Below are 21,737 nucleotides of genomic sequence, written 5' to 3'. Positions count from 1 at the left end.
GAATAGAAACTGAGTTGTTGAAAGTATAGCTCTAGGGATTCTTCTTTATAGTTTATAGGTAACCGAGCTACTTTTGATATTAAAATTGATCCAATTGGATAAATCAATCTTAACAGCTTGGCGTGGAAATAAATTACTCTGACATTGTTCGGTAGGGAACTCCCTGTTCTCTAATGAGTAAGGTAATGTTTCCAGCGTACCTGTAGACAGGGTGTTCGCAGACTTTGAGGAGACGCGGTTTTTCTTCATACCTTTTTTCGGAAATTCGGAATTGAGACAAATAAATAGAAACTGAGTTGTTGAAAGTATAGCTATAGGGATTCTTCTTTATAGTTTATAAGTAACTGAGCTACTTTTTGATAAAATTGATCCAATTGGATAAATCAAGATCTTAACAGTTAATTTTAGACTGGGAGGTAGGAGGTAAAAGTCCTCGAGTCGCCAAAGTGTTGGCGACTCGAGGACTTTTCCTCTTCTTGACAGGGATCCATAGAGTGAAATATTATAAGCCAGCCTAGTTAGCTTAATAGCTGGTAGTGCGTCTGCCTTGTAAGCGCTAGGCCGCGGGTTCGATTCCCGCCCGGGGCGGATTTTATCCTGATGGGATAATGTTCGTTCTCGGAACGGCTGGCTTTCTCCTATCCTGTCTTCCTTCTATCTTCGATTTCGGGACGATAAGACCATAGCAGTTACAGTTCCCTCTGTCAAACCTCTTTTTTTAAAAAAAAAAAATCTCAACAGTTAAATTTAGATTGGGAGGTAGGTATCTGGATGAACATAAAATTCCAAAGTGTTGGCGACTCGAGGACTTTTCTTCTTTTTCTTCTTCCTCCTCTTCTTTTCTTGTTCTTCTCCTCCTTCTTCTTCTTCAAAAGCTCACGCAACATTCCAGTAGGTCCACACAGAGTTGTTTGGGAAAATTACAGAGCACAGACCTTTTCCATTGTTTTCTCAGTTCATCGCCTCTACTCTCCAAAGGTCATAGGTCAACTTTTTTGGGGAAAGTTTGGCTTTTTTTTATGGGTGTTTTTGGAGTTTTAAAAATTTCACTGACTTGTTAATTTGACGTAAGGTCAAGGCACCCTCGCACAAAGGCAGCCATGTTAGAGCCAAGAGCTTTTTAGATTTAAAATTTAGGGAGGAGGAGAAGGGAAATTTGGAAGTTGAAAAATTCCATTTAAGGGCAATTTTATTCTTCCCAATTTGTTGAAACCCGTCAATTCTAAATCCTTCCGCTCACCAATTAAAAAAAACTTTTATCATTAAAAAACACTTATCATACCAAGGAACTTCAAATTAATATATTACCTAAGCGTTCCGGGAGTTGCGCGAACGTCAAGAGTTCGAAGCTCCGCGCAGCTGGGCCTATATTAACAAGAAATAGTTCCCTGGTTTTGGGGGGTTTTCATCTCTAAACTACTAAAAGCTGCAAAAAATTTGGAGCTTTCATTAAGAACGTTAGCTGCAAAATGTGAATCACTCACTGTCACTGTAATCGTAGTTTACCAAATCACCATTGCACATTTTGAAAATTAAGTATAAACACAATTTTCATTTCCTTACGATCACATTTTATTCCAAATTTTTCACAATGTTGCAAATTTCACCATTTATCACAAATCACAATTTAATTGCGAATGTGTCACCAACACCAATATTTATAGTGAAATTTATGCTGATCACACATTTGATTAAACACATCACAATTTTATCGCAAATTTTCTCACAATGCTGCAATTTTTTTACTTTCACCACAATTAAATCAAATCAAATTAAAATCAAACAATTTTTTTCACAATTTGATTGCAACTTTTTAGCTCCGTCACCATTTTGTTCCTATTTCCTAGCGGACAATTTACACCCCCACCTTATCACTTTTAACGCAATTTTTTATTAATTTTATTCTTCACAGTTCACCACAGAGCACCGAACCCGGCACCAAGGCACCAAATATGGTTACACCATCCACTAATATTTTTTGTCTTTGATTCCTTTGACTAGCCACTTTGATCTATTTATAAAAATGAAATTAATCACTGTAACTCTGGAAGGCCAGCCACTCACTATCAGGTAGACCTGATACCTGTCATCAGGTCAACCTAATAGTGTGTGTGCTCATCAGATATCAGGTAGACCTGAGAGACGAACCTTTTCAGCCGCACCTGTCATTTCTACCTGATATAGTGTGTGTGCTCATCAGGTGTCTGGTATACCTGATTAGGTTTACCTGTCAGGTTTACCTGATAGTGAGTGGCTGGCCGAAGCACACCTCACCAGTCTCACGTTTATGATTCACCTTTATCCTCTTGTTTTGTCCTACCGCACACTGCACTCCAGTTTCCCCGGGTTCTCGCGCGTCCGCATGCACAATAAGGGCGGCTCCCCCGTCGCCTTTATCGAGTACACGGATGTGAACTTCGCCATTCAGGCGATGTCCAATCTGAACGGTTCTTATCTGGCCTCCTCGGACCGGGGGGCGATAAGAATCGAGTACGCCAAAACCAAAATGGCGGAGGTTAGTAAGAAAATCACCGGGACTGGGGTAGTTCCTCGAAGGACTTCGCACTCCTAGCCCCTCACTTGGCACTCTGTGCGCAGAAAATATGGACAGTGCCCTAAATCACCAAAGTATGGAAAAGTATCTTACAAGTGTAATAGCCAATGGAAAAGCAGAATTTTGAATTTGGACGAATCATATCGAAATATGGAATTGTAAATACTTTTCCAAACTTTGGTGATTTAGGGCCCAGTACGTTTTTTTCTGCGCATGCTGAGTTCAAAGTGAGGAGTAGGGAGTGCAGAGTTCTTTATGGAATAGTCCCCAGAGGAGGGACTTTTAAGAAAATCACCGGGACTGGGGTAGTTCTACGAAGGACTCACTCCTTGCGCCTCACTTTGCACTCTATACGCGCAGAAAATATGGACAAATCGTTTTTTTTTTCTGCGCATGCTGAGTTAAAAGTGAGGAGTAGGGACTGCAGGGTTCTTCATGGAATAGTCCCCAGAGGAGAGACTTTTAGCGTGATTTCCACAAGCACGATATTGGACATTAGAATATCGATATCATAGTAAGTCACAAAAGATCTAACGCAGTGACATAGGGCGTTTATTATAGCCGATGGCCCTACTTCGATGCCAATGGGTATCGTAGTAAAATATCGTTAACAATAGTTTTAACGACAAGTGTAAATCTCGCTTTTAGCTCTCTCCTCTTGCTCCATAGTGTGTCTTTAACGTGGACCCGAAAACACTGTGGTTTTTGACATCGGACGTTTTACATCAAGTAGGTAATTTGTATTGACAATTTGATACCAAAGAATCTAGTAGTACCTATGTTTTAATTTTATTCGCTATCGTTATTTTATCTTTATTTCAAATTATTAGCCCTTTGAGTCTCAAGAGCATATTGTAGTACAAGAATTTTAGGAGGGTTCAGTGGAAAAACTAAGTGAGAATCCTGACATAAAAGCTTTAGAGTAGAGAGAGGAAGAGAAAGATAATAAATGCAACTGGAGAAAGGGATGCAGAATGGAAACAAAGTAAATTGATTTCCTGGAGTGCAGAGCAGATATATTGAAAATCGTGGACATAAAAAGAGAGAGAGAGAAAAAAAAAAGAAAATAGAAAGTAAAAAAACTGACACAAAGGGTTAATATTTGAAGAAAATAATAATGGTAGGCATAACAAATAATCTCAGTTAGTTGTAATTTAATACTTTATAACACTACGTATTTACATTTAACTTGTGTATTTATTACTATTTTTATATTTAACATATTTCAGTTAGTTGTAATTTAATACTTTATAACACTACGTATTTACATTTAACTTGTGTATTTATTACTATTTTTATATTTAACATATTTAGGCTTGTTCTTTTTCTTCTTCTTCTTCTTCTTCTTCTTCTTCTTCTTCTTCTTCTTCTTCAAAAGCTCACGCAACATTCCAGTAGGTCCACACAGAGTTGTTTGGGAAAATTACAGAGTACAGACCTTTTCCATTGTTTTCTCAGTTCATCGCCTCTACTCTCCAAAGGTCATAAGTGAACTTTTTTGGGGAAAGTTTGGCTTTTTTTATGGGTGTTTTTGGAGTTTTAAAAATTCGCCTCTACTCTCCAAAGGTCATAAGTGAACTTTTTTGGGGAAAGTTTGGCTTTTTTTATGGGTGTTTTTGGAGTTTTAAAAATTTTACTGACTTATTAATTTGACGTAAGGTCAAGGCACCCTCGCACAAAGGCAGCCATGTTTGAGCCAAGAGCTTTTTACATGTAAAATTTAGGGAGGAGGAGAAGGGAAATTTGGAAGTTGAAAAATTCCATTTAGGGGAAATTTTCTTCCCATTTTGTGGAAACCCGTCAATTCTAAATCCTTCCGCTCACCAATTAAAAAACACTTATCATACCAAGGAACTTCAAATTAATATTACCTAAGCGGTCCGGGAGTTACGCGAACGTCAAGAGTTCGAAGCTCCGCGCAGCTGGGCCTATATTAACAAGAAATAGTTCCCTGGTTTTTGGGGGTTTTCATCTCTAAACTACTAAAAGCTGTAAAAAAATTGGAGCTTTCATTAAGAACGTTAGCTGCAAAATGTGAATCACCCACTGTCACTGTACTCGTAGTTTACCAAATCACCATTGCACATTTTGAAAATTATAAACACAACTTTCATTTCCTTACGATCACATTTTATTCCAAATTTTTCACAATGTTGCAAATTTCACCATTTATCACAAATCACAATTTAATTGCGAATGTGTCACCAACACCAATATTTATAGTGAAATTTATGTTGATCACACATTTGATTAAACACATCACAATTTTATAGCAAATTTTCTCACAATGTTGCAAATTTTTTACTTTCACCACAATTTGAATTGCAAAACTTTTTCACAATTTCATTGCAACTTTTTAGGTCCATCCGTCACCATTTTGTTCCTATTTCTTAGCGGACAATTCACACCCCCACCTTATTACTTTTAACGCAATTTTTTATGAATTTTATTCTTCACAGTTCACCACAGAGCACCGAACCCGGCACCAAGGCACCAAATATGGTTACACCATCCACTAATATTTTTTGTCTTTGATTCCTTTGACTAGCCACTTTGATCTATTTATAACAATGAAATTAATCACTGTAACTCTGGAAGGCCAGCCACTCACTATCAGGTAGATCTGATACCTGTCACCAGGTCTACCTAATAGTGTGTGTGCTCATCAGATATCAGGTAGACCTGAGAGACGAACCTTTTCAGCCGCACCCGTCATTTCTACCTGATATAGTGTGTGTGCTCATCAGGTGTCTGGTATACCTGATTAGGTCTACCTGATAGTGAATTTTAGCGTGATTTACACAAGCACGATATTGGACATTAGAATATCGATATCGTAGTAAGTCACAAAAGATCTAACGCAGTGACATAGGGCGTTTATTATAGCCGATGGCCCTACTTATACCGATGCCAATGGGTATCGTAGTAAAATATCGTTAACAATAGTTTTAACGATAAGTGTAAATCTCGCTTTTAGCTCTCTCCTCTTGCTCCATTGTGTGTCTTTAACGTGAAAACCGTTCAATTGAAACATTCTCCAGATCTTTGGTATACCAAATCACATTATGATTTTGTACCCAGCTTTCGTACAAGGGGACAGACACTACTCTCACCCCATTCTGTACCAATAATTTTTGTTACTTAAGGTAAAAAATCAATTGGCATTAAACTAATGTTGATTATATTTTGTATTAGCTAACTATGAGAATAATTGATAATCACTTTTCAAAAGAATGTTAATTATTTTTCTGTGATGAACTTTGAAATAATAAAGTGTTTTTGACCTCCTCGGACCGGGGGGCGATAAGAATCGAGTACGCCAAAACCAAAATGGCGGAGGTTAGTAAGAAAATCACCGGGACTGGGGTAGTTCTACGAAGGACTCACTCCTTGCGCCTCACTTTGCACTCTATACGCGCAGAAAATATGGACAATTCGTTTTTTTCTGCGCATACTGAGTTCAAAGTGAGGAGTAGGGAGTGCAGAGTTCTTTATGGAATAGTCCCCAGAGGAGAGACTTTTTGCGTGATTTACACAAGCACGATATTGGACATTAGAATATCGATATCGTAGTAAGTCACAAAAGATCTAACGCAGTGACATAGGACGTTTATTATAGCCGATGACCCTACTTTATACCGATGCCAATGGGTATCGTAGTAAAATATCGTTAACAATAGTTTTAACGACAAGTGTAAATCTCGCTTGTAGCTCTCTCCTCTTTCTCCATTGTGTGTCTTTAACATGGAGTTTTAACGATAAGTGTAAATCTCGCTTTTAGCTCTCTCCTCTTGCTCCATTGTGTGTCTTTAACGTGAACCCGAAAACACTGTGGTTTTTGGAAAAGACATTTTCTGTTGTTTTGTTTTGAGTTCTTAGAGCTTTTCTTTTCCTACTAAGTACTCCATTCATCTTCTCCAAGAAAGATGACGGTGTCCGTTTCATTTTTATTATTTCATGTTTTGTTTTCTGTGTTTTTAATAGGGTCAGTTGTTATCTTGATCAAGTTTCTATTGAATCGTTCTTATAATATAAGATTTTCAAGGCTCTGTCCGTATTCACATAGTTATTAAATTCAAACCCCTCATTAGACCCCTTCAATTCGGGGGCCCCGAGCTAGCTCTCTGGCCTGGACACCTCTTGGTATCCTCTTAATGGGATAGTGTATGGACTCACAGCATTTCTCTGGAATAAACCTGAGTATGCGGACTCTTTAGAGGTGCTGCAGGTGAATTTTAGAGAAACTGGGGAGGTTGAAATATACCAGTGAGGGTACTTCTAGGTTCCATCAAGGCCAGGGGTTTCTATTTTAAAAAAAATGCATTAAATAATATATATAAAAAAAAAACATATTTACAACCTATAAATAGGTGTACACCTCCCACAAGGTTGGTATTATTTTCCCATTGAAGTGTAAATTTCCACCATGGACAAAAAATATTCACTGAGCAGAATGCTCGTCTGAGGTATCAGTTTGTTACTGGTGTTTGAAAATTATTGAAAGCATACTAAAGACATGGTGATAAACACATGACTGAATAATTAAGGAAAAGTGGGCAATGTCCGGTTGGGTAGAAGAGCTCACAAAGTGAGAATCCTGCCATTAAAGCCCTAATAAAAGAAGAAAAAATAATAATTATAAAAAACGTTATTCCATGAGTAAATTTGAGTTCAACAGAGGTCTGTTGAGGTAATGCTTTGATCAAGTTTCAAATTATAATTTTATCAATACCCATAGAAAGGTATCTACTTATAAAATTTGAGTTCAACAGAGGTCTGTTGAGGTAATGCTTTGATCAAGTTTCAAATTATAATTTTATCAATACCCATAGAAAGGTATCTATGTGTTAAAAAGTGTGTTACATAATTATATTGTATGTACTTCAAAGAGTAGGTGGTATTAATATCATAAATAAATAATATTAATAAGACTTACTTAAACATGTTATGGGATCTAAATCTAACACACCTATTATACCTCTTGGAAAAGCACCTTTATCACCTCACAGCTCTGCACCACGCTACAACTATGGACACTTTTTACTATAGTTCGTCATTTTATGTACTTTTTTTAACATTTTTATGAACTTTTTGTTTGTGTCTCCTATTTTGTAATTTGATTGATTCCCATGTTGTTAGCTGATTTACTGGTTTTTGCATGCCATTTATTTTATTTTGCCTGTTGTTATCCTATTAATTTCTACTCTCTATTTTTTGCTTCTTGTGTGTGCTTTTTTGTGACCACTTTTCAAAGACGATTTGAGCATAATTCTTGACTAATGTTTAGTGATTTTATATTCGATCAGTTTTAAAGACCTAAAAATAGTTTATTGGGCGGCGCCCAGTGCAACTTTTGCCGAATTTCAGATTTTTCCCTTTACTTACTCATCAAGACCTATTATCCTGCCAAATTTCAAGTTTATACTACATCGGGAAGTGCCTCAACATTTTGATGAGTGAGTGAGTGAGTGAGTGAATGAGTAAAAAAATTGCGATTTTCGCGCCTCTATATCTCCGGAACTACTTGGTATTAAGAGCTCAAATTTTCAAGGTATGTTTATATATCTTACCTAAATATGTGCCCAGAATTTCAAAAGTTTATCTTTAGAGGAATCCGATCTATGAAGGTGAGAAAAACCTGCCGAATCGGTTCGTGTAAAGATACACAGGCGTGCTTACTGGAACTTGGCCTGGCGCACTGCCGTGCGCTCAGATCAAAGGAATTTGTTAAATTATATTTATTTTTTGACCAAAAACTCCATGACTAAACATTTCTGAACTTTTGTTACAGGGAACAATACCTCGGAGCGAAGAAAATGGAGTCTGTTAATTTCGGAGCTTTTCACCCAACAATACAAAATCCTACTTGACAAAAAACGTACGAAAATCTAGTCCAGCCGTTGAGATGCTGATACAATGTTTTTAGATCTGGTTTTTAAGAAATATTATTTTTTATTTTATTTTCCCATGAATAATTGATAATCACTTTTCAAAAGAATGTTAATTATTTTTCTGTGATGAACTTTGAAATAATAAAGTGTTTTTGACCTTTTTTTTTTTATTGCTTACTCAAAGATTTGAATAGGCTTATTATTTTATGTATTTTGCTTAATACCTACCTATATGATTTTTTTAACAAAAAATATTTTCTAATAATATTGTATTTTCATTAAGCAACAATGTATGAGGCCTTCTATTTCTCTGTTTGTTTTTTAACTTCTTTGATAAACTATTTATAAAAATTATGAAGCTAGGACACAATGTAACGTGAAAACACCTCAAATCATATTAGAATGAAATTTTGGGTTACGTATTTTACTGAGTTTATTTTTCATTTTTTTTTATTCTACAGCGCTTTATTGTTATAATTCCTAAAAAATTTAAACTACACGGTTAAAAAAAAAAGCCTTAGCAAAAAGGTTGGAAAAATAAATATAAAATATAAATGAACAACGCTCAAATTTTTACAACTTCTTGATTTTCTTCGCAGTTTACTTCAATTCACATTATTTCTTCAACTTCATCGGACGTTTTACATCAAGTAGGTAATTTGTATTGACAATTTGATACCAAAGAATCTAGTAGTACCTATGTTTTAATTTTATTCGCATTTTATCGTTATTTTATCTTTATTTCAAATTATTAGCCCTTTGAGTCTCAAGAGCATATTGTAGTACAAGAATTTTAGGAGGGTTCAGTGGAAAAACTAAGTGAGAATCCTGACTTAAAGCTTTAGAGAAGAGAGAAAAAGGAGAGAGGAAGAGAAAGATAATAAATGCAACTGGAGAAAGGGATGCAGAATGGAAAGACAAAGTAAATTAAGCGGTATGCGGTGTTCCGGTAGGAGTAAAGAAACTCGCCTACTATAATATTTTTGCAAACGCCAGTCGGAAGAGGAATCTCATAAATTATATGAAACTCTTTCCTCACTCATACATAACTGTCTTTAAAAAGCAAAGAAGTATAAAATTATTAATTTTTAGCGAAATAAAATTAAAAGGTTCATCCGTCCATTTCTTTTTAATTAAATATTTATATTAGCTTAAAATAATATACCTAATCAATAAAAAAAAATATTAAATTACGCCTAGGTAATATTTAGTTAAATTTGTTTTCTTTTCTATTAATTTAAGCAAAAAAAGTTCATTTGATATAGTGTCAGAAAAAAAAGGAAACCAATGTCAGTTTGTCGTAAAAAAGAAGCTAAATTTAAAAATTAAAAAAGAAAAAGCCGTGGGTAGGTACATTCTGAAAACTTATAAAAACTCTCTTGTCATATATTTCGTATTAACTCATACCTAACTAAAATTATCTGAAATAGGTATCTCCTATGTTGTGATGTTGGGCTCATTTAAAAGATGAGCCATTCCAACAATTGTTTGCTGGCATCTGCATATACTGAGAGCTAGCTAGCAAACAACTATTTGAAGATTCTAAATTAATTCGTATAAATGCAAGAAAATGCAAACTAAGAAAAAGGGGATTTTTTTTAACGCTATATCAAAAAGTTTTTAAATAAACCCCTCGCAATTTTTTTCTCGATTTTTTCGAAAATAAAGACAAGTTTTTTTTTTTTTTTTAATTTTAAATGTTTTTTTTTTCTTCAACTAACAGTTTTATTTTTCATTTCTTCGTCATATTCATATAAGTTAAATAACTTTTTAAGGAGTAAGCCTACTTAAGTATAATTTATATAGTATCTGTAGCTTTGTATTTTAAATAAATGATAAATGGTTAGGTGGTAGAGAACGTCTCTGGTGTTAACCTCGCCTAGTGGTTACCTTCCACTCAAGAGTCACCAGGTGTCCTGGTGCGCTGGACCAAAGGTTTCAAATGCGAGGGTGTGGTAGGAGCTAATGTTGTCGAGTTACTCCAGCAAGCATTAGTCCGCCGCTCAAATTTTCCCGTGAACGTCGTAGCCATTCTAAACGACACGGCGGGATGTCTGGTGTCCTGCGCGTACGATCATAAACATTGCAAGATAGGTAATTAGACCTCTTTGCAGCTTTTAGAAAATCAATGAAATCGTCAAATAGAGTATTTATTGCCGGTTCCCTGTGGTTATGCTTTACAACAAGCATTTGATAATATAGCACTACCTATTTATGAGGTATCTAAGTTAGAAATCAATTGTTCTGTGTTTATTTTCAATACATTTTAAATCTACGGTCCCAAGTTCTTTCCTAGACATGTAGCATGATTTCAATCTTGTGGAAGAAATTATTTTTCATAAAAGCTGACAACATCAAATAACAAACCTCAGCAAACACATTTCAACTTTCAATAATTTCAGCAAATTAAGATCACATTTCAACTTTCAATAATTACCCTAGAATCCCTAGATTATCAAAAAAATTTCCAACCTGGACATAAAACCATTTGCAGTCTAATTCAAAGATTGTACCTTGAAACCTCTTTCGCATTACTTCAAGGCACTTTATGAAAACCTGATTATAGTGAATCATGGAAAGTGTTTTGTTTTTGTAACGCTCAGGTAGGTACGTTGCAAGCCCATTTTATTTTAACCTTTTACTGGTTCCATTACATAATTCAATTCTACCTAATAGAAACAGAACTTTCTCAAAAATCACAATAAAATTAATCAAGCAATCTTTTTGAATAGAAACTTAATAGACATCTTTGCAAATCATTTCTCCTGAAAATTTTGTTGGTGAGCACCAAATTACCTTTTCTTTCCAATTAGTTGACCTTGTTTAGACGGCGGGGTTGAAGGGAATTTTCAGTTCTATTCGGGCAGTAAACAAGGGATAAAAGGTCGACATTGTAAATCCAAATACTTGACATGGAAGGAGGAGTCCAGATATTATTTCAGGGCGTTCAAAGGGTTGTCAACCCCCCAATCCTTAGTAACTAGGGATTTGATGCAAAAACTACTTATACCAACAGCAGTTATAACCTTTGTATGTGAAAATCTCATAGCCTATAAGTCGTTTTTGAGTCAAACCCCTCTATCCTCTTCTTCCCATTTCCTCCCACAGGAGACCCCGCCGAATCCAAACCCATCATGACCCGCAAACTCCGACGCCGTCCCAATGACCCCGCAATCCCCGCTCCCGAGAAGCGACGCAAAGTACCGCCCTCCCAGCTAAACTATACGCTGGATGAGAAGGAAGCTGAGAATGATCTGAAGGAAATCGCACGAGGTAAGAAAATGCGCTCGAACCAGCAACCTTTGGAACTGGAGTCCACCAAGCTAAGTAGCTAACCAATATACTATTTTTGGTTCATTGATACTTTGAATGTCCAAGTAAAGAAGGTGTTGAAGTGGCTATACGCTGGATGAGAAGGAAGCTGAGAATGATCTGAAGGAAATCGCACGAGGTAAGAACATGCGCTCGAACCAGCAACCTTTGGATTAAGAGTCCACCAAGCTAAGTAGCTAACCAATATACTATTTTTGTTTCAATGATACTTTGAATGTCGAAGTAAAGAAGGTGTTGAAGTGTTTAATGTTTGTACACACCTAGGTTAAAAAAAAGCACTTTACTGCTGAGGTCTTATTTTCTCGAAAGCGGAGGGATAAAGAAGACAGGATAGGAGAAAGCCAGTCGTTCCCAGAACGATTTTACATTCCTGCCAAAAAGCTCAAAATTTTAGTCCCGACCGGGATTTTAACCCAGCACCTCCGGTTTGAAAAAGCACTTTACTGCTGAGGTCTTATTTTCTCGAAAGCGGAGGGATAAAGAAGACAGGATAGGAGAAAGCCAGTCGTTCCCAGAACGACTTTACATTCCTGCCAAACCGCAAAAAAGCCCAAAATTTTAGTCCCGACCGGGATTTTAACCCAGGACCTCCGGTTTGAGAGTTAGTGCTGTTCATAGAGGTGAGGTATACAACTAGTGATTCAGTAAACCCTTAAAAATAGGGTTCTCAAGGGTCGTAGTGGTCAAGCCGACCATCTGGTAATCAGGAAGGCGTGGGTTCATTTTCAGCCGAAGCAGGGATTGGAATTTTGTCCTCAATATAGTTTGAGATTTGGCCTACTGCTGTAAAGGGCACCTTTAGAGTTATTCGAATAGTATAAAATAAGCACTATTAAGTATGTCGGGAAGTACGCGACTGTCAAGAGTTTGAAGCGATCGATGTCCGGCCCACCCTTAAAAATAGGGTTCTCAAGGGTCATGATGGTCAAGCCGACCATCAAGTGATCGGTGATCGATGTCCGGCCTACACATACGTTCGGCGATTATATTTACAATAGCTGAATTCCGTCGCTTCGCTCCGGAATCCCGCTAGTTCATCCCGAGGCATGGCCAAATTTGTAGCTCAACAGATGAGTGTACAATGCTGAGAACAATATCACACTATCTTGGTGGATGTTATATAAAACCCAAACAAGACTTACCATAAGTATCAAGGGAAGATTAGTGTTTGCAAAGGACAAGTGAAGAACATGAAATAATCGGAGGGTACTTACTCTGTCCGGCCTACACATACGTTCGGCGATTATATTTACAATAGCTGAATTCCGTCGCTTCGCTCCGGAATCCCGCTAGTTCATCCCGAGGCATGGACAGATTTGTAGAAAAGGCATGGCCAAACTTGTAAAAAATAATAAAAAATACGTTCGCGCTGCGCGCTCCCTATAGAGGTCAATCCGTGTTTGTAGAGGGGAAGACAGTGGGAAGGTTTGCCGCTAATGTGTGTGCTGTGAGCGGAGATGCTGTGAGTATTATTATTTCTCATTTGGGAACGATATTTGTGACAAGTACCCCAGTTCTACCCCAGACGCTCTCCTGGTAAACAGGATGGCGTGGGTTCGATCCCAGCCGAGTCATGGAATTTTATTCTCATTTATTTGAGAATGATAAATTGAGTATTGCTTGAGAAGTGCGTTTGTTCTGTGGTTATGCTTTACAACAAGCATTTGATAATATAGCACTACCTATTTATGAGGTATGGAGGTATCTAGTTAGAAATCAATTGTTCTGTGTTTATTTTTAACACCTTTTAAATCTAAGGTCCTAAGTCTTTTCCTAGACATGTAGCATGATTTCAATCGGTAAAGACCCTCGCATGGTAAACAGGAGGATGTGGGTTCAATCCCAGCCGAGGCATGGAATTTTATCATTTATTTGAGAATATGACCACATAATAATGGAGCTCTAAGGGTTAGGTGTAATCTTGTGGAAGAAATTAAGGAAGAGCTCCATCGAAATATAATCGTCTTCCCTCGATCATCAAAAAATTTCCAACCTGGACATAAAACCATTTGCAGTCTAATTCAAAGATTGCACCTTGAAACCTCTTTCGCATTACTTCAAGGCACTTTATGAAAACCTGAATTATAGTGAATCATGGAAAGTGTTTTGTAATGCTCAGGTAGGTACGTTGTAAGCCCATTTTATTTTAACCTTCCATTAGTTCCATTACATAATTCAATTCTACCTAATAGTAATGATAAATTGAGTATTGCTTGAGAAGTGCGTTTGTTCTGTGGTTATGCTTTACAACAAGCATTTGATAATATAGCACTACCTATTTGAGGTATGGAGGTATCTAGTTAGAAATCAATTGTTCTGTGTTTATTTTTAACACCTTTTAAATCTAAGGTCCCAAGTCTTTTCCTAGACATGTAGCATGATTTCAATGTTGTGGAAGAAATTAAGGAAGAGCTCCATCGAAATATAATCGTCTTCCCTCGATCATCAAAAAATTTCCAACCTGGACATAAAATCATTTGCAGTCTAATTCAAAGATTGTACCTTGAAACCTCTTTCGCATTACTTCAAGGCACTTTATGAAAACCTGAATTATAGTGAATCATGGAAAGTGTATTGTGATGCTCAGGTAGGTACGTTGTAAGCCCATTTTATTTTAACCTTTCATTAGTTCAATTACATAATTCAATTCTACCCAATAGTAACAGAACTTTCTCAAAAATCACAATAAAATTAATCAAGCAATCTTTTTGAATAGAAACTTAATAGACACCTTTGCAAATCATTTCTCCTGAAAATTTTGGTGGTGAGCACCAAATTACCTTTTCTTTCTAAACATACTTGTATTATTTCCTAAGCATTATACTCATTTCATAAAAGCTGACAACATCAAATAACAAACCTTAGCAAACACATTTCAACTTTCAATAATTTTCAGGCTGGGGACAACAAGTTCATTTGAAATGTTTGAAACCTAGGAGAATGCTTGGAGACGGTTCCAACACCGTCCCAGAGCAGGCTCCAAGGGTAACATTTCAATATGAACCTTTGACCCAGGCCTCAAGCTTACCAATAATTTTGAGATTACAACTTCCAAATGAAAATTAAAAACAAAATGGAATGTACAATCACTGACGGATATTTAAGGTGGAAACACACTGCCCTTACGTCACGTGAGCTCATGGGGAATCGGAAAAAAATGTGGGTCTAAAGTTCTCCCATAATATAGGAGGTAATTATTTCAAGATAGCCACACTGCCCTCACGTCACGTGAGCTCATGTGAACGAAATCACCTACTCCATTATGGGAGAACTTTGAACCACATCCTGACTCCCCATAACCTCACGTGAGGGTATTGTGTTTCAACCTTTAGCTGTGGTCTGTACACGTGGGACTATAAAGAAAAAGAAGATTTTAAATTGTGGCATGACCATTTCGGCAGCCCAAAAGGAGGATGATCTTATAGCTGTAGCTTGTCACTAAAGCAGCTACATTTTTTTTGCAAGTACCGACCTACCTCTGTTCAGCGGCTTCCACCTGGTCCGTAGCGGCACACAGATTATCTGTTTCTTTTCGTAGCGACCTATTCTCTCGCTCCAAGAAGTAGCGACTCACCTCTGTAGGAAATTTTACTAGTAGCGACCTACCTCTGTTCAGCGGCTTCCACCTGGTCCGTAGCGGCACACAGGTTATCCGTTTCTTCTCGTAGCGACCTATTCTCTCGCTCCAAGAAGCCGATCTTCCTCTGTAGCACCTCGTATTGCATAGACCCAGGCTGGCCACTTGTGTTGGGTAGATCTGAGAACAAAAGAAAAAGTCATTAGGAATCGTCCCTTTTTCAGAGGTTTGGTAGAGGGAACTGACAAGAAACGCAGACCCTAAATTTAAGTAGGAAAAGGCTAGGAAGAAGAAGAGACAGAGGGAACTGTAAATGTATTTTTTTTTGTATTTTTTCTTGTATTTTTTTTTTTTCATTTTTTAATATTTAAACAAGGTTTTTATTTACATATGTTTAAACTACACCTATGAAATATATAAGACCTTGTTTAGACTGCGGGAGTAAAGGGACTTTTCAGTCTCATTCTGGCAGGATAAACAAGGTATATTCTATTCTATTCTAAATGCTAGGGTCTTATCGTCTCGAATGCCGAGAGAGAAGGAAGACAGGATAGTAGAAAGCCAGCGGTTTCGAGAACGAACATTATCCGTTCAGGATAAAACTCACACCGGGCTGGAATCGAACCCGCAACCAGCGCTTACTAGGCATATATAAGACCTTGTTTAGACTGCAGGAGTAAAGGGACTTTTCAGTCTCATTCTGGCAGGATAAACAAGGTATATTCTCTTCTATTCTAAATGCTAGGGTATTATCGTCTCGAATGCCGAGAGAGAAGGAAGACAGGATAGTAGAAAGCCAGCGGTTTCGAGAACGAACATTATCCGTTCAGGATAAAACTCACACCGGGCTGGAATCGAACCCGCAACCAGCGCTTACTAGGCAGGCAACTAACTTACTTGCTTTGACCTTATAACATAAAGAGGGAAGAGTACAAAAAAGGGACCTTTTTTCTCAAGACATTCGCATGAAGTTCTCTCTCTCTCCTCTCTTTGCAACCTTTGTTACACTTAGTTATTTACCTATGATGTATTTCTAGCTATTCTTGAATCTACAAGACAACAAGTTACAGTGAATGCCAAATTAGTGAAGCCAAGTGCCAAGACAGACAGGGGAGTGGCAGTAATACATTTGGTAACTAACGACCACAATCTGTTACTAAACCACATAAGCAAATTCGGATAATGTTCGTTCTGAGAACGGCTGAGTTTCTCCTATCCTGTCTTCCTTATCTTTTCGATTTCGGGACGAGAAGACCCTAACATTTCACAATTATTAATAACACCTGTTAATTTTTAATGATTATACATATTTTCATTTTGTTGTTACAGCTTTCTTTATCAAACCTCTTGAAAATAATAATAATCCATACTTGAGCTGGGATTGAACCCACGTCCACCTTATTACCGCGGATTCGATTCCCGCCCGGGGCAGATTTTATCCTGAACGGATAATGTTCGTTCTCGGAACGGCTGGCTTTCTCCTATCCTGTCTTCGATTTTGAAAAGAGAAGACCTTTGTTGTTACAACTCTCTTTATCAAACCTCTTAAAAATAATAATAATAATCCATACATGAGCTGGGATTGAACCCACGTCCACCTTATTACAAGATGAGACGAGTGTCTTGACCACTGCACCACTACTCAATGCACTGCACCGCATAGTTACTTACCTTTAGGACATTCTCCAGGATAGGAGAGTGGGTGTGAGGTTTGACTGGGTGTAGTGATAGAGGAGCCGAGAGATTCATAATACAGAGAGGGTGTAGTGTGCGGTGTCACTGCACCACTACTGAGTGAACTGCACCGCACCGTGTCGAACACTCGCTTGTATCGAGGTACACCGCGCTCCGTTCCCAAACCTGAAAAGAGAGAACAAGGGTAAATTTTGGTCTTTAGACACAAACTTGTTTCAGCTCTTTGGAAAATTCAACAAGATTGCTTTATCCAATAGTTAAACCGAATTTAAACTCTGATTAAACCAGTTTAAACTCTAATTAAACCAGTTCAAAGCCTGATTAAACCAGTTGAATCTCTGATTAAACCAGTTCAAAGCCTGATTAAACCAGTTCAAAACCTGATTAAACCAGTTAAATCTCTTATCGTAGCCTCAGCCATTTCTCGGGTCGCCACCCAAGGGCACTCACAGTTTACAGCAGGCCTCCCTTTCTCATCGATCCCATGGTTCCAATGCTGGGACCCTTGAACGGGACCGTCCCAAGGTCTGCCCTCACACGGCGGGACTGGTCCGTCCCAGTTCGGGACTGGTCGGTCCCAGTTCGGGTCCGGGTGGGGGTTCCGTTAGGGGAGACACTGGGGGCGGGGGTGCCCCCTACTAGGTTGTCGAGACCGATTTTCTCTAGTTGCTCCACAATACTCATGTTTGTCAACGCCTGGAATGAAATACGTCAGTGAGTTACTGGTCTGTGTCGTAGCATGCCCAATTGCCCATCCTGTAGTATGTCCCTCATATAGACGAGAAAAAATACAGTACATACTTCACCAACCGCAGTGTTTGCGCGTAAACTTGGTACTTATGTGGTTAGCGAGGTCTTCAGATCAGGAGGCTGATGGTTCGTGTCTAAGCCGTAAAATTGAATGAGGTGTATTAATCGAGGAAAGAAATTGTCCTCACGAGGCTGAGTGCAACCCGAACTCGAAGCACAGAGCCGAAAAAACTTCGACCTCGCTGGGAATTGAACCAGGGACCTCCGGCGTGCAAGCCTAGTGTGATACCCACTCGGCCACGGAGGTTTATCATACATGACATTTGTGACAAGCACTTATGGTTAAACACAATTAAAATTCCTCTTTCTCTTTATACAAAACGAAAATATCAGAAAGGAGGTTTATCATACATGACATTTGTGACAAGCACTTATGGTTAAACACAATTAAAATTCCTCTATCTACAAAACGAAAATATCAGAAGGGTGCCAAACCCACTCACCTTATTACTTCCCACCAGGGCGCGTCCCGTACCAGTCGCGGCTTCGGGAGGGGGCAGGGGGGCCCTTCTTCTGCCCCCCTCCCTCGTCATGGGCCCCACTAGGGCCCTTCTTAGCAACTCCGCCCCTGATGCTACCAAATAGCCGGGCAATCCGAATGGGGAGTACATGGAACTAGAGGAGGTGGAGGGACTCGAACTCGCGACCTCTCGAGTGGGAGACGAGTCTCGCGACCTGGAACGAAAAAAATAGATGGCGTTGATTTTTTTTTGTGTTGTTTTCATCGAATGAAGGCGCCTGCCTCGGTGGTGTAGTGGTAAAGACCCTCGCATGGTAAACAGGAGGATGTGGGTTCAATCCCAGCCGAGGCATGGAATTTTATCATTTATTTGAGAATATGACCCGACCTGGAACGAAAAAAATAGATGGCGTTGATTTTTTTTTGTGTTGTTTTCATCGAATGAAGGCGCCTGCCTCGGTGGTGTAGTGGTCAAGAAGCTCGCATGGTAAACAGGAGGATGTGGGTTCGATCCCAGCCGAGGCATGGAATTTTATCATTTATTTGAGAATATGACCACATAATAATAGAGCTCTAAGGGTTAGGTGGTAGAGAACGTCTCTGGTGTTAACCTCGCCTAGTGGTTACCTTCCACTCAAGAGTCCTTTAATAAACTTTAATTAATATGATGGTGATAACTTCAGCATATTTCTTCCGACTTAAATCTGTGCGCACGGCAGTGCACCAGGCCAAGTTAAGTTCCAGTAAGCACACCTGTGTTGTAACATCGATGTTCGATGTTTCCATCGAAAGAAAAACATCGATGTTGACATCGATGTTTTTGTTCCGATGTATCGATGTTTTCAAAACATAGATGTCGATGTCCCAACCCTACATACAATAGGTGCCAAGTGATAACGTACGTACACGGTACTTTGCCTCTGAGAACAATAGAGTACTGTAGTTGTGTTAACACAAACTTGGAAAAATAAATAGGGTTTGTTTCTTTAATCGTCGTTCACTGAAGTTTTTCCATTTCTTCTTTGGTCTACCTACCTCCTCTTCCTCGCCTTTTCCTGTATTCACACGGGGTCAGCGTTTTTCGCCAGCCCCTCAATCAGCCCTAACTAGGGTGATTGCTTGGTGCTGACTATTGGTTTTGGCTACAAAAATTGTAGGATGCCCTTCGCACGCATCCTTTGCTATTTCTTTAGCAAGGGCAATGTCAGGCTGATAACCTTCCTGGTTTAAGTCCCCCAGCCTTCTCTCAAGATGATTCACAAACTTGGAAAAATAAATAGGGTTTGTTTCTTTAATCGTCGTTCACTGAAGTTTTTCCATTTCTTCTTTGGTCTACCTACCTCCTTTTCCTCGCCTTTTTTTTTTCAACATATTACTCTGTATTTATGGTACATATACAATTTATACATATACATAGATAACAATAAAAATTAGTAAAAAATATACATAAAAGATGTTTAGTTACCTATGTAAAAAATTAATAAATTGATTTATACTGAGATATTGTTATCTAAGTTATCTTAGAAAATTAAGAATCAATACAGGCGGGCACGGAATGGGGAAAAGCTCAAGAGTTGCCTAAGCAGAATTGGTGATTTTAGAAATCAGGATATTTCACAAAAGGTCCCCTTCACAAGCAGTTTGATTTACAATGATCTTAATGGCATACACCAAGAGATAAAACTCTGAATATTTGGAGATTTATGGACAAAGAGAAAAAAAGTAAAAACTAAAGGTCAGCAGATAAGGAATTCGAAATTTTCAAAAGCGTCCGCCCAGGCAAAAGGGCATTTTCATTTGCGCTAAAATGATAAATCAATGTTCTCGCTAAATGTTTATTGTTACAAATGTGTACGACTTTAGTACAAATGTCTAGTATATCTGTAACTAGTATATGAAGATTATATTTCTCTCTGATTGCGCGACCTTCACATTTAGACAAACAATGAACTGAAACAAATGAGGGTAAACCATTGATTGTGGCTAATCCCTCGCAAAACTAGCAATGGAATCCAGGATGTGATGGTAACTAGTTCATGAGCTAACACTAGCACTATCAGCACTAGCACTATTAGCACTAGCACTAACACTAGCACTATCAGCACTAGGAATATTAGTTATTAGTACTATCATTATTAGTACTAGCACATGGCTTGTTTGTTTCATTTTTCTTTGTTTGATTTGATCTTTCAAGACCAACATAGGCAGTTCGAGTGAAAGATGTGGATCTAATTGAACCTCCAAGGTTTGTTTGAAGACAAATTGACTTGGTAAGGTACACAAACACAATAATAAGGCAGATTGGACTGGGAAATGAGTAAGATACCTATACGTAAGACAAAGTTTTTCGACCTACAATCTACACAATTTTTAAGCTGTGTTCAAGTGAATCTCTGTTTTTGAGGCAGTGTGGATGGTTACAGTCGACATCGATCGATCGACCGTCGATTGTGTGTGGACGCAGCTTAACACTTCAAAACTGTCTCGTCAGCAATCGCAAATTTGTCTTCAACCAGGCAACATTCAAAAACATCTCAGTTACCCATCCATTAATAAAGAAAGTAGAAACTCAAACAGAGGTAAGAGAAACCAGTTGAAGGGTTTGTACGTTTATATCACTGTTATTAGTTATTACAAATAGGTCTATTTGTTTTATGCCTTGGGCACAAAACACATCCCAACAGGCCTGGGTGACGCCTTGTGCAAGATTCTCATCAGAAAACTCCGTGTGGATAAATCAACTCTGTTGGTTTGATTGGAAAAAATAAATCTCCAGATAAATACACACTAATGCAATGATTAATAACGGAGGAGCAGAAACGTATGCGCACAAACACATTAATGCATTGCCTGCGAGGGAGCTTTGCTCGGGACATTTGATGTGACGTCATCGCCTACGGGAGCTATGCCGTGACGTCAAAGTTCACGATTTACACGTATTTTTTAAATCGCTTTATCTCGGGATCTAGAAGTCGTAGAAGAAAAAGAAAAATTCCGTTGGTCCTCACTTTTCCTGCTCTATGACTTTGAAACATCACCCAAGTAAGCGCAACTGATCTATTTGTCCTATTCAAATAAGTATCTCCAACTTACCTGGGCTAGTTTATCTTCTGTGCTGGTCAACTTTTCAACCAAGGCTTGATTTTGTGTTTTGAGTGCACTCAGCTCGGATCTGGTTCTATTTAGATCTTCCTCTATCATTCCGACCTCACTCTGAGCATAGTTCAACTGAGATGCCAAATCCTGCATGAGTCTGAGAATAGAATAGAATATTAGTAAAGAAAAGCTGTCTGGCTGAATTCCCCTTGCAAAAGTTGAGTGCGAAGGGCACACACTCGTAAATTTTGTAGCCAAAACCAAATGGCAGCCCACTTGGTTTTTTTCCAATACAACCCAACGGTTAGAATGGACCTTCAC

The 21,737-nt window shown here is 38.2% G+C and overlaps 2 protein-coding genes and 1 long non-coding RNA gene across 3 annotated transcripts in view; 1 reads left to right on the top strand and 2 right to left on the bottom strand.

The window, feature by feature from the left end:
• LOC103514995 (cell wall integrity protein scw1-like) overlaps positions 1 to 9,368 on the top strand; it is a 28,549-nt gene extending 19,181 nt beyond the window's left edge. Inside the window, exons 4-5 of the mRNA XM_026827822.1 lie at positions 2,338 to 2,515; positions 8,346 to 9,368. Of these exons, the coding sequence (XP_026683623.1) occupies positions 2,338 to 2,515; positions 8,346 to 8,384 (217 nt within the window). The 3' untranslated portion in view covers positions 8,385 to 9,368. The remainder of the gene's footprint in view (positions 1 to 2,337; positions 2,516 to 8,345) is intronic.
• A 4,376-nt stretch (positions 9,369 to 13,744) lies between these two features.
• Positions 13,745 to 15,110, bottom strand: LOC113469839. The gene is made up of 2 exons (XR_003393134.1): positions 14,432 to 15,110; positions 13,745 to 13,963 (listed from the first exon to the last, which is right to left on the bottom strand). It is a non-coding gene; the product is annotated as an uncharacterized LOC113469839 (long non-coding RNA).
• A 2,162-nt stretch (positions 15,111 to 17,272) lies between these two features.
• On the bottom strand, positions 17,273 to 18,547 carry LOC103514994. The gene is made up of 2 exons (XM_008479912.3): positions 18,304 to 18,547; positions 17,273 to 17,746 (listed from the first exon to the last, which is right to left on the bottom strand). Exons 1-2 carry the CDS (start codon positions 18,469 to 18,471, stop codon positions 17,504 to 17,506), a joined length of 411 nt encoding a protein of 136 aa, XP_008478134.1. The 5' UTR covers positions 18,472 to 18,547; the 3' UTR covers positions 17,273 to 17,503.
• Between the last annotated feature and the right edge of the window lie 3,190 nt (positions 18,548 to 21,737).

This window comes from Diaphorina citri, unplaced genomic scaffold, assembly GCF_000475195.1.
Source record: "Diaphorina citri unplaced genomic scaffold, Diaci psyllid genome assembly version 1.1 scaffold1255, whole genome shotgun sequence".
In the NCBI taxonomy this organism is placed as follows: domain Eukaryota; kingdom Metazoa; phylum Arthropoda; class Insecta; order Hemiptera; family Psyllidae; genus Diaphorina; species Diaphorina citri.
This window is presented reverse-complemented; position numbering and strand designations above follow the sequence as displayed.